This window comes from Stenella coeruleoalba, assembly GCF_951394435.1.
Source record: "Stenella coeruleoalba genome assembly, chromosome: 11".
In the NCBI taxonomy this organism is placed as follows: domain Eukaryota; kingdom Metazoa; phylum Chordata; class Mammalia; order Artiodactyla; family Delphinidae; genus Stenella; species Stenella coeruleoalba.
The window spans coordinates 93,730,780-93,743,419 of record NC_137157.1 but is presented as its reverse complement, the minus strand read 5'-3'; the positions used below and the strand labels follow the sequence as shown (position 1 = coordinate 93,743,419).

At 37.3% G+C, this 12,640-nt stretch overlaps 3 protein-coding genes across 9 annotated transcripts in view; 1 reads left to right on the top strand and 2 right to left on the bottom strand.

Annotated features, from left to right (window-relative positions):
* Positions 1-12,640, bottom strand: part of LOC307193637 (NKG2-A/NKG2-B type II integral membrane protein-like) — a 58,546-nt gene that overhangs the window by 4,289 nt on the left and 41,617 nt on the right. The gene's annotated exons all lie outside the window — the stretch shown is intronic.
* Positions 1-12,640, bottom strand: part of LOC307193636 (NKG2-A/NKG2-B type II integral membrane protein-like) — a gene marked incomplete at its 3' end in the record, with an annotated part of 52,171 nt that overhangs the window by 36,148 nt on the left and 3,383 nt on the right. The window lies entirely within an intron of this gene.
* On the top strand, positions 6,074-11,475 carry LOC307193912 (natural killer cells antigen CD94-like; the record flags this gene model as incomplete). Its single annotated transcript, XM_079936527.1, is given in 7 exon segments — positions 6,074-6,104; positions 7,442-7,534; positions 7,682-7,744; positions 9,189-9,208; positions 9,212-9,340; positions 10,110-10,213; positions 11,028-11,475. Coding segments are annotated over 7 exon segments (561 nt in total). The 3' UTR covers positions 11,149-11,475.

Sequence of the window (12,640 nt, the reverse complement as noted above, 5' to 3'; positions counted from 1 at the left end):
CCCAAAAGGCAAGAAACCCCCCACGTACCTGGGTAGGGCAAAAGAAAAAAGAATAAACAGAGACAAAAGAATAGGGACGGTACCTGGACCTCTGGGAGGGAGCTGTGAAGGAGGAAAAGTTTCCACACACTAGGAAGCCCCTTCGCGGGCGGAGACCTCGGGTGGTGGAGGCGGGGAGCTTCGGGGCCGCGGAGGAGAGCACAGCAACAGGGGTGCGGAGGGCAAAGCGGGGAGATTCCCACACAGAGGATCAGTGCCGACCAGCACTCGCCAGGCCGAGAGGCTTGTCTGCTCACCCGCCGGGGCGGGCGGGGCTGGGAGCTGAGGCTCGGGCTTCGGTCGGAGCGCTGGGAGAGGACTGGGGTTGGCGGCGTGAACACAGCCTGCAGGGGGTTAGTGCGCCACGGCTGGCCGGGAGGGAGTGCGGGAAAGTCTGGAGCTGCCGAAGAGGCAAGAGACTTTTTCTTGCCTCTTTGTTTCCTGGTGCGCGAGGAGAGGGGATTAAGAGCGCTGCTTAAAGCAGCTCCAGAGACGGGCGCGAGTCGCGGCTAAAAGCACGGACCCCAGAGACGGGCGGGAGACACTAAGGCTGCTGCTGCCGCCACCAAGAAGCCTGTGTGCGAGCACAGGTTACTCTCCACACACCCCTTCCGGCTGGTGCAACGTCACGGTGACCTCTGCCGCCGCTGGCTCGCCCCGCCCTCCATGCACCCCCCCCCCCCCCCCCCACCGCCCGAGTGAGCCAGAGCCCTCGAATCAGCGGCTCCTTTAACCCCGTCCTGTCTGAGCAAAGAACAGACGCCCTCAGGCGACCTACACGCAGAGGTGGGGCCAAATCCAAAACTGAGTCCCCGGGAGCTGTGAGAACAAAGAAGAGAAAGGGAAATCTCTCCCAGCAGCTGCAGAAGCAGCAGATTAAAGCTCCACAATCAACTTGATGTCTGTGGAATACATGAATACACAACGAATCATCCCAAATTGAGGAGGTGGACTTTGAGAGCAAGATTTATGCTGTATAGCTTTGCTTCCACCATTTGTCCTAGGGTTCTATCCGTCCGTTGTTTTTTTGGTTTTTTTTCTTTTTTTTCTTAATAATTATTTTTTATTTTAATAACTTTATTATATTTTATCTTACTTTATTTTATTTTACTTTATCTTCTTTCTTTTTTTCCTTCCTTCCCTCCTTCCTTCCTCCCTCCCTCCCTTTCTTTTTTTCTTTCTACTTCTACTAATTCTTTCTTTCTACTTTTTTTCCCTTTTATTCTGAGCCGTGTGGATGAAAGGCTCTTGGTGCTGCAGCCAGGAGTCAGTGCTGTGCCTCTGAGGTGGGAGAGCCAACTTCAGGACACTGGTCCACAAGAGACCTCCCAGCTCCACATAATATCAAACAGCAAAAATCTCCCAGAGATCTCCATCTCAACACAAGCACCCAGCTTCACTCAACGACCAGCAAGCTACAGTGCTGGACATCCTATGCCAAACAACTAGCAAGACAGGAACACAACACCACCCATTAGCAGAGAGGCTGCCTAAAATCATAATAAGGCCACAGACACCCCAAAACACACCACCAGACGTGGACCTGCCCACCAGAAAGACAAGATCCAGCCTCATCCACCAGAACACAGGCACTAGTCCCCTCCGCCAGGAAGCCTACACAACCCACTGAACCAACCTTAGACACTAGGGACAGACACCAAAAACAACGGGAACTACGAGCCTGCAGCCTGCAAAAAGGAGACCCCAAACACAGTAAGATAAGCAAAATGAGAAGACAGAAAAACACACAGCAGAAGGAGCAAGATAAAAGCCCACCAGACCTAACAAATGAACAGGAAATAGGCAGTCTACCTGAAAAAGAATTCAGGATAATGATAGTAAAGATGAACCAAAATCTTGGAAATAGAATGGTCAAATTGCAAGAAATATTTAACAAGGACCTAGAAGAACTAAAGATGAAACAAACAATGATGAACAACACAATAAATGAAATTAAAAATACTCTAGATGGGATCAATAGCAGAACAGCTGAGGCAGAAGAATGGATAAGTGAACTGGAAGATAAAATAGTGGAAATAACTACTGCAGAGCAGAATAAAGAAAAAAGAATGAAAAGAACTGAGGACAGTCTCAGAGACCTCTGGAACAACATTAAACGCACCAACATTCGAATTATAGGGGTTCCAGAAGAAGAAGAGAAAAAGAAAGGGGCTGTGTAAATATTTGAAGAGATTATAGTTGAAAACTTCCCTAATATGGGAAGGGAACTAGTTAATCAAGTCCAGGAAGCACAGAGAGTCCCACACAAGATAAATCCAAGGAGAAATATGCCAAGACACATATTAATCAAACTGTCAAAAATTAAATACAAAGAAAACATATTAAAAGCAGCAAGGGAAAAACAACAAATAACACACAAGGGAATCCCCATAAGGTTAACAGCTAATCTTTCAGCAGAAACTCTGCAAGCCAGAAGGGAGTGGCAGGACATATTTAAAGTGATGAAGGAGAAAAACCTGCAACCAAGATTACTCTACCCAGCAAGGATCTCATTCAGATTTGATGGAGAAATTAAAATCTTTACAGACAAGCAAAAGCTGAGAGAGTTCAGCACCACCAAACCATCTTTACAACAACTGCTAAAGGAACTTCTCTAGGCAAGAAGCACAAGAGAAGGAAAAGACCTACAATACCGAACCCAAAACAATCAAGAAAATGGGAATAGGAACATACATATCGATAATTCCCTTAAATGTAAATGGACTAAATGCTCCCACCAAAAGACACAGATTAGCTGAATGGATACAAAAACAAGACCCATATATTTGCTGTCTACAATAGACCCACTTCAGACCTAGAGACACATACAGACTGAAAGTAAGGGGATGGAAAAAGATATTTCATGCAAATGGAAACCAAAAGAAAGCTGGAGTAGCAATTCTCATATCAGACAAAATAGACTTTAAAATAAAGACTATTAGAGGAGACAAAGAAGGACACTACATAATGATCAAGGGATCGATCCAAGAAGAATATATAACAATTGAAAATATTTATGTACCCAACATAGGAGCACCTCAACACATAAGGCAAATACTAACAGCCATAAAAGGGGAAATCGACAGTAACACATTCATAGTAGGGGACGTTAACACCCCACTTTCACCAATAGACAGATCATCCAAAATGCAAATAAATAAGGAAACAAAAGCTTTAAATGATACATTAAACAAGATGGACTTAATTGATATTTATAGGACATTCCATCCAAAAACAACAGAATACACATTTTTCTCAAGTGCTCATGGAACATTCTCCAGGATACATCATATTTTGGGTCACAAGTCAAGCCTTGGTAAATTTAAGAAAATCGAAGTTGTTTCAAGTATCTTTTCCAACCACAACACTATGAGACTAGATATCAATTACAGGAAAAGATCTGTAAAAACTACAAACACATGGAGGCTAAACAATACACTACTTAATAACAAAGTGATCACTGAAGAAATCAAAGAGGAAATAAAAGAATACCTAGAAACAAATGACAATGGAGACACGATGACCCAAAATCTATGGGATGCAGCAAAAGCAGTTCTAAGAGGGAAGTTTATAGCAATACAATCCTACCTTAAGAAACAGGAAACATCTCGAATAAACAACCTAACCTTGCACCTAAAGCAATTAGAGGAAGAAGAACAAAAAAAAAAACCCAAAGTTAGCAGAAGGAAAGAAATCATAAACATCAGATCAGAAATAAATGAAAAAGAAATGAAGGAAACGATAGCAAAGATCAATAAAACTAAAAGCTGGTTCTTTGAGAAGATAAACAAAATTGATAAACCATTAGCCAGACTCATCAAGAAAAAAAGGAAAAAGACTCAAATCAATAGAATTACAAATGAAAAAGGAGAAGTAACAAGTGACACTGCAGAAATACAAAAGATCGTGAGAGGTTACTACAAGCAACTGTATGCCAATAAAATGGACAACTTCAAAGAAATGGACAAATTCTTAGAAATGCACAACCTGCCAAGACTGAATCAGGAAGAAATCTTGAGAATGAAAAACGGAGCTGGAGGAATCAGGCTCCCTGACTTCAGACTATACTACAGAGCTACAGTAATCAAGACAGTATGGTACTGGCACAAAAACAGAAAGACAGATCAATGGAACAGGATAGAAAGCCCAGAGATAAACCCATGCACATATGGTCACCTTATCTTTGATAAAGGAGGCAGGAATGTACAGTGGAGAAAGGACAGCCTCTTCAATAAGTGGTGCTGGGAAAACTGGACAGGTACATGTCGAAGTATGAGATTAGATCACTCCCTAACACCATACACAAAAATAAGCTCAAAATGGATTAAAGACCTAAATGTAAGGCCAGAAACTATCAAACTGGTAGAGGAAAACATCGGCAGAACACTCTATGACATAAATCACAGCAACGTCCTTTTTGACCCACCTCCTAGAGAAATGGAAATAAAAACAAAAATAAACAAATGGGACCTAATGAAACTTCAAAGCTTTTGCACAGCAAGGAAACCATAAACAAGACCAAAACACAACCCTCAGAATGGGAGAAAATATTTGCAAATGAAGCAACGGACAAAGGATTAATCTCCAAAATTTACAAGCAGCTCATGCAGCTCAATAACAAAAAAACAAACAATCCAATCCAAAAATGGGCACAAGACCTAAATAGACATTTCTCCAAAGAAGATATACAGACTGCCAACAAACACATGAAAGAATGCTCAACATCATTAATCAGTAGAGAAATGCAAATCAAAACTACAATGAGATATCATCTCACACCAGTCAGAATGGCCATCATCAAAAAATCTAGAAACAATAAATGCTGGAGAGGGTGTGGAGAAAAGGGAACCCTCTTGCACTGTTGGTGGGAATGTAAATTGATACAGCTACTGTGGAGAACAGTATGGAGGTTCCTTAAAGAACTACAAATAGAACTACCATATGACCCAGCAATCCCACTACTGGGCATATACCCTGAGAAAACCATAATTCAAAAAGAGTCATGTACCAAAATGTTCATTGCAGCTCTATTTACAATAGCCCAGAGATGGAAACAACCTAAGTGTCCGTCATCGGATGAATGGATAAAGAAGATGTGGCACATATATACAATGGAATATTACTCAGCTATAAAAAGATATGAAACTGAGCTATTTGTAATGAGGTGGATAGACCTAGAGTCTGTCATACAGAGTGAAGTAAGTCAGAAAGAGAAAGACAAATACCGTATGCTAACACATATATATGGAATTTAAGAAAAAAAAATGTCATGAAGAACCTAGGGATAAGACAGGAATAAAGACACAGACCTACTAGAGAATGGACTTGAGGATATGGGGAGGGGGAAGGGTAAGCTGTGACAAAGCGAGAGAGAGGCATGGACATATATACACTAACAAACGTAAGGTAGATAGCTAGTGGGAAGCAGCCGCATAGCACAAGGATATCAGGTCAGTGCTTTGTGACCGCCTGGAGGGGTGGGATATGGAGGGTGGGAGGGAGGGAGACGCAAGAGGGAAGAGATATGGGAACATATGTATATGTATAACTGATTCACTTTGTTATAAAGCAGAAACTAACACACCATTGTAAAGCAATTATACTCCAATAAAGATGTTAAAAAAAAAAGATGTAAAAAAATTAAAAAATAAAAAATAAAAAGTAAATAAATAAATATTTTAGAAAAAGGAAACTTACGTGTGGAATTTTATTATACCAAGTAAATTTACCATTAAACATGAAAAAAACTTCCTGTCACCTTCTTTTGTGATAGTCAAAGGGTGTGCATTGCACAAGTTCAGTGAGAATTTCCTGTATTGTGGTTCCAGAAACATTTTAGAAGATAGTGATTTTACTGCTTCTTGTTCATACTACACATCTGTGTCTCATCAGCAGATGATGCACGCACACTTGAATACACACGTTTTCTTTTTGAAAAAATTTCTTCATACACAACTTTCAGGTTCCTTAGCCTACAGCTCAGCTCCGTGATCTAACCCAGTTCTTGAACAAGCAGCCATCGTGCCTTTCCTGCATGAACACTGGAACAACATTTCATATGGCAGGTATGTGCAGCCCAAGTCATAAAATGAAAAAATTAAAATAACCAGGAAAACTATCTTGTGGGTATGGCTAATTTGAGGCAACGCTGTAGGACAAAAGTATACATTTTTAGGCTCCCCATGTATCTGTACTTTCTACTTTAATTTCATTTTTCTGATTCTTCATTCTGTAACTTAGAAATGATTTTGTGAAGATTTTTCCAACAGGTTTAAAGAGTGGATTCTGACAGGGATAGCTCTAAATTCTGATTGGCATCTGAATTTACCAGGAAAAATATAAACAACATAATTCTAGCATGAAAATATATAGAGAATGTTAAATATTATCAACAAAATGTTTAAAAGTGTTTTTTTTTTTAATTTACCATTGGTGTTGTGACATCCCCCAAACCACCCAGATTAACAGTTTGACACATTGAACTGTTGTGAATGACGACACCCTTTGGGAGTACTCTAATGTTAATGCAGAATCTCCTGATGCTAAATTATTTTAGGGGAAATGCCTGTGAGCAAGTAATTTTTGGTATGAGAAGACGTAATACATGTTAAAAATGGTTCCTGTAAAAAAGTGGTTTTTTACATATCATAATTCAATGTACTGTGAAATGAACTCAGGTTCCCAAGTTATTAGCGCTACATTGGTTGGGGAACCTCTCATCACACCATGTCTTCTCTTCACAGTACAGCCTCTACAAAGCTATGAGCAGCCTGACATTTCTCAGAGTAGCGAATACACTGAGATTAGCAGAAGGACACACTCCCAAGTAGTATTAATATTATTGTAACAATGATGGAATACATGTCATTTAAATGAAAGACTCTGGGTCTAGACAAACTTTCATTTGATTTCTGACTTGGGTACTTAATAGCTCTGATTCCTTGAGAAAATAACATTATTAATGGATCCTACATTTTCTCAGCTACCTAATGGGAATCAGATTCTCTATCTTGTGATTTTTTTGTTGCTGCTACAAAACTAAGAGTTTGTTATATCAGCCCACAAGACCGAACTTGGTGCCTGTTGATCTCTTTTTACTACAGATCTCTAAGCTTCTTTGTCAAATTTAAAAATAAGTGGTAAGTACAGTTTGATAAGATAGAGCTGATAAAGAGGAAAAGGTATGGCTAATCTCACTGAAGAATAAAGTACATCATATAAAATTTTTGGTATTGGGTGGAGTTCTAAATGGAATGTCTTCATTTTCCAACATTTCATTGACAAAATTATGGGGTTATTAAACCAAGGAACTTTTTGGATTCTCTCACTGGTTTCTGCTTTTAAGAACTTCAGCTCCTGTGTTTGTTCTTTAAATCTTTACCCTATCTCTCTTTCTTTATAGCTTTTCAGACCACTCCATGGAGGCTGATTTCTGGGGTCTTAGGAGTAATGTGCGTTTCGTTGGTGGCTGCTTTGGGAGTTTTGTTGAAAAATCGTAAGTTTTTCTAATCAAGACTATATAAAAAGATCAAAATTGTGATGAAACTGTCTTACAATAAAGGTTTCATTTTGCTAATGTGTAATATTTTGTTATTTCATAAATCTGTGTCTGATGAAGTAAATTTCTAATTACTTCTTACAGCATTTACTAAACAAAATGTTCAGCCGACATTCTCTCCAGGACCCTCCACAGATCTCCAGGAAGGTGGGTTCCATACTTTGGAAAACTTTAGTGCTGTTAGAGAATGAAATATTCTTGTTTTTCTCACACAGAAGCATGAAGGGATATTATGCTTAGTAATAGAAATTATAGGATAGTCTCATTTTATTGCTAACTTAGTTTATTAAATTACATTGAATGTGTGTCATTTATATATTAAGTAATAAGGAAAATATTAGCCGGAAGTGACCTATTTTTCCTATGTGACTGCTCATGTTTAAGTAACAAAAGCAAATTACAGTAAATATTGTAGCTGATCCTAAGTGCCTGCTTGTGTTTCATAACACATACTTTGATACCTCTTTACCTGTACCTCCGCTTCTTCCATAACTCAGAAAGAAGCACAGAGATTTCTGCAATTCTAAACTCTACTCAACCAGTGAACGTCAGCTCAAAGATATTTTTAAACATATCTTTTCCTAAATGATGTCTCATCATCTTCTGTGTTCATATAGCACTTCATTCATATCTTTTTTCCCTCAGCGTTTTTCCAACTTTATTGAGATATAATTGACATATGACATCGTGGAAGTTTAAAGTGTACAATGATTCACTTATTACAATATTATTGCCACCATAGCATTAACTAACACCTCCATCATGTCACACAACTATCATGTCTTTTTGTGGTGAGAATGTTTAAGAAGCTCTCTTGTAGCAACTCTCCCAAGTATATAATACAGTACCGTTAACTCTAGTTATAATGATGCACAGTAGATCCCTAAAACTTAATCATCTTCTAAATGGAAGCTCGTACCTTTTGACCAACAGCTCCCCATTTCCCCCACATCCCAGCCCCTGGTAGCCACCATTCAACTCTACAATCTCAGCACCACTCATTTGACAAAGATTTGAGTGCCTACCACATAATATGACTTTTATCACTGAGGATGGTAAATGTTGAAGACACTATCACTAGTAAACTGGATGGTCAGACTTCAAGCTAAGTGCTTTCTTAACTTCATTTTGAAATAAAATATCCAGAATTATTTTCTGACTCAGGAAATATGCTAAAATGCTTTCCTCCTTTAAATATCTCTTTTATCTAGTTCACTTTTAATTACACAGCAGAGATCAACTTTGGGTCACTTCCTCAAAAGAGGTTCTTCTAACCGCCCCCCATCCTATACTCTGCTACACAGTATTTTAACATACTGAATTTCTTGTGTATACTTACACAAATTATCATTAAATATAATTCATAAATGACTGAAATTTGTATAATTCTGTCTCTATCTCTAGACTATAATCTTCATGAGGAAGAAGGGTCATGTCTGAGTCATTCAGATTAATATCCCCTGAACTGTGGTGTATGCAGTAAATTCTCAAAGAATAGTTGTAGAAAAACTTTAAATAACAAATGAGTAAATAGCACTGAAAACAACGGAATCTCCAATGTCATCAAGTCACGTTTTGTTTTTTCTCTTAGGATCTGGCTGCTGTTCTTGCTGAGAAAAGTGGATTGGCTACCAATGCAGCTGTTACTTCATTTCTAGTGAATCAAAAACATGGAAAGACAGTAGAAATTTTTGTGTTTCTCAGAATTCCAGTCTACTTCAGATACAAGACAGAAATGAACTGGCATGTATTTAATTCTGATTTTTCTACAATTTTTTTGACCTAGGAAAATATTATCTAAGTAAGCTGAATACTTTGATTCAAGTCTTTAATCAGATAGTAAATAGGCAGTTATATTTGAACTAATTTCCTACACTTTGAAACAGTCAAACAATCTACACAAAATTTCTCAAAGATTTACATTATAGGAATGTGACAGATAAAGTACAAGAAACTTTTTAGAGAGAATTCAAAGAATAAATAATAGATCATTATTTTTATTCAAAGGACTTTGAATTTTTAGTTCATTAATTGAATTTATAATTTGTTTTGTAATTATATAGCTTTTGTTATCACTGTTGGAATGAATATGAAGAATATTATAAAACAATTACCCAACTCTTAAGAAAAAGTGAAAATTTTCTCTAGCTCCATGCAGAACCTGTGCTAAGATTTATCCCTCAAGATACTGTTGGTTTGGGATCAAATTTGATTGCTGATCCCCTGTGAAGGAAGTGTTCCATGAAAGCTCTAATTCCCTTTATGACGTTTTTCATTCTTTCAAGAAGTGAGATTTTGTGGTACGTTTTCCTCCATAAATGAATGGGCCTGATGAATGAGAAATATGAGGCATGTGACTTGACTATACCTCCTAAATTAAAAGTTAAAAATGATTTTAGTTTGTATAATTGAAAAACTGAATCTGAATAATAGACACTGACTTTCTTAAAAGTACCTGATCCCTAGAGTAGATTCAAAATAGATTAATATGTTGGTCTTTGTTTCCAAACAGCATTTTATGAAATCCATTTCCTATTATTACTGGATTGGACTCTCTTACAGTGAAGAACATCATGCCTGGTTGTGGGAGGATAATTCTACTGTCTCCCAAGATCTGTAAGTTTCTGGCACTCAAAACCTTTTTCTGTTCTTTTTGAGTTTATCCTTAGATCTGATCAGAGAACGTAACATCCAGGAACACTGTAGGTAAGATATCCTGTTTAGGACGTGAGAATACAGAAAAGAGAATTGATACAACAGAATAACAATTTTAGTCCCAACCACAACACCCAAGTGTATGCTCAAGTGAGATGAAGTTAGTGTACTTGTGACTCTAAAAGAGCTTTTGATATATGCTTTTATTTCCTGCCTTGGTACAAGCACTTGGATATGTATGTACATATACAGATTCTCACATACACAAAAGCCATCCAGAGAAAAGAGTATATCCACTATTTTCCTTATTCTGGTGGAGCCCAATATTCTCAGCATCATCCCATATTTCAAACATTCTGGGCTTATTTTCTGTGTATTTGTAATCTTCAAATCTCATTTTCATTCATAAACATGGGATTTACAGTACCATACAATGACAGGTTTTATGCTCTGATTTTTTCCCTAGACTAGATTAGCAGATGCATCTTAGAAGTAAAGTATATAACATACCAAAACCATTAAAAACAACAGCAAAAACAAAAAAATCCCCAACTTCATTGCTATTGATTATTGATGCAATAGCTGAGTTTTTGTAACATTGTACTCTGAAATTGTGAAAACTGACTTGAATGAAAAAAAGATAATGTCTCAATGTGGTAATATCTCATTAAAATGCTTTTAAAATGTCTGTAGTTCTATCATTTAACAAAAACATCATCCTTGAACATTCTCATTTCCTTTTCCCAATGTATTAAAACATTATTCTTCATTACAGATTTCCATCCTTTCCCCCTCTAAATCCAAAGAACTGCATAATATATGGCCCAAGCGGAGAAGTTTTGGATAGAGACTGTGGGAGTCAATATCGTTATGTCTGTAAGCAACAGCTTATTTAGATGTCTCTTGGGGCAGAAGGGGTGTGCAATGAAGATTCAGTATACTTAGAATGGTAACATATATTACTAACTACCTACTTCTGGGATCTGTAAAATGTTTCAAATTGTGTCTTATCAATCATAATTTTCATGTATTTGAAAATGTGTTTAAATTTTTTATCAAGATATAATTGACATATAACATTACATTAGCTTCAAGTATACAACATAACAATAACTAGACACTAGGTCTAATTAACATCCATCATCATATATAGTTATAATTTTTAAATTTTGCCGTGTGTCTTAAAATGGATGAAATGTGTGCCTACACCTAAAATTATAGTCCAGACAAGTAATTTCATGAATATTAATGTATATGGTAAATAGTGAATTGAATAGTTTATGCATATATTCTTGGAAACTCTCTGCAGAAATTTAAATAAAACTTAATTCATGCCAGATAATATATATCACATCGTATCAGTCCTTTGTGTGGCGTACTGAGTTGAGAAGTCCCATCCTCATCTCTCTTTTTCCGGAAGTAAAAATAATTTTAGTGTTCCTTTTCAGTTCTTTCTGGATTTCTATACATCTATATGTTCTAATTTAGAGCTGGAAGTGCCATATAATAGTTTCTTCATATGTGTCACCTGGCCTCAGAGGAGAACACATTTGTGTGTCTTCTCTTGATGCTACAGAGTTCTGCAGAACAGTTGGAAGTCTCTGGCCAAATATATGGTCTCACGTGATTGCTTTCATATTTTGCAAGAGGCAAGGGCATCTAAGCCCTGATCATATAAATTTATAATACTTATTTCTTTACTCCACCTATCTTTCTTGCCTATGCTTATCCATCAGTAAAAAAAAAGCCATTCTTACATGTACATTGAAGATTTTAATCTCTAGCCAGTCCCCAAAGCCTTTTCCTAAAAGTATGTACCAAAAACTAAATACTGTAAGATGTTACAGAAAAACCCAAATGAACTTCTGGGCCAACCCAATAATTACCCTTTTTTTGGGGGCGGTGGAGGAGGGGCTAGCTCATTTTATTGAAGGATTTCTAAATAGGTAAAAGAAAGGGTGGGAACACAATGAGTTCTGATGCCCGTCTGACCTGGAAGAGATTTTCCCAACCTCACAGATATCAAAAGCCAATTCCCTTTTTGTAATTGTTGCATCTACATCTTAAAAATTGTGTATTGACATCTATATTTGCTCTCTAGTTTTATATTTTAATTAAATAATAATAATTAAGAACCCAAAGTTGATTTTTAAAATACAAAGAGTCAGGAAGAGGAAAGAGCCTCTTATGTTTTATTTCTCAAAATATAAATATAATAGTACTACAACTTGAACTCTTCACATTCTTGTATGCAGGTTGACTTAGGAAAAATGCACTTAAGTTATACTATGCAAAATTCAGGATAGACTATAACATCTTTCAAATGTTTAACTTGGACTAAGTGAACATGCATTGCACTTTCTAGATATTTGAAATGTTTTGCCTTTG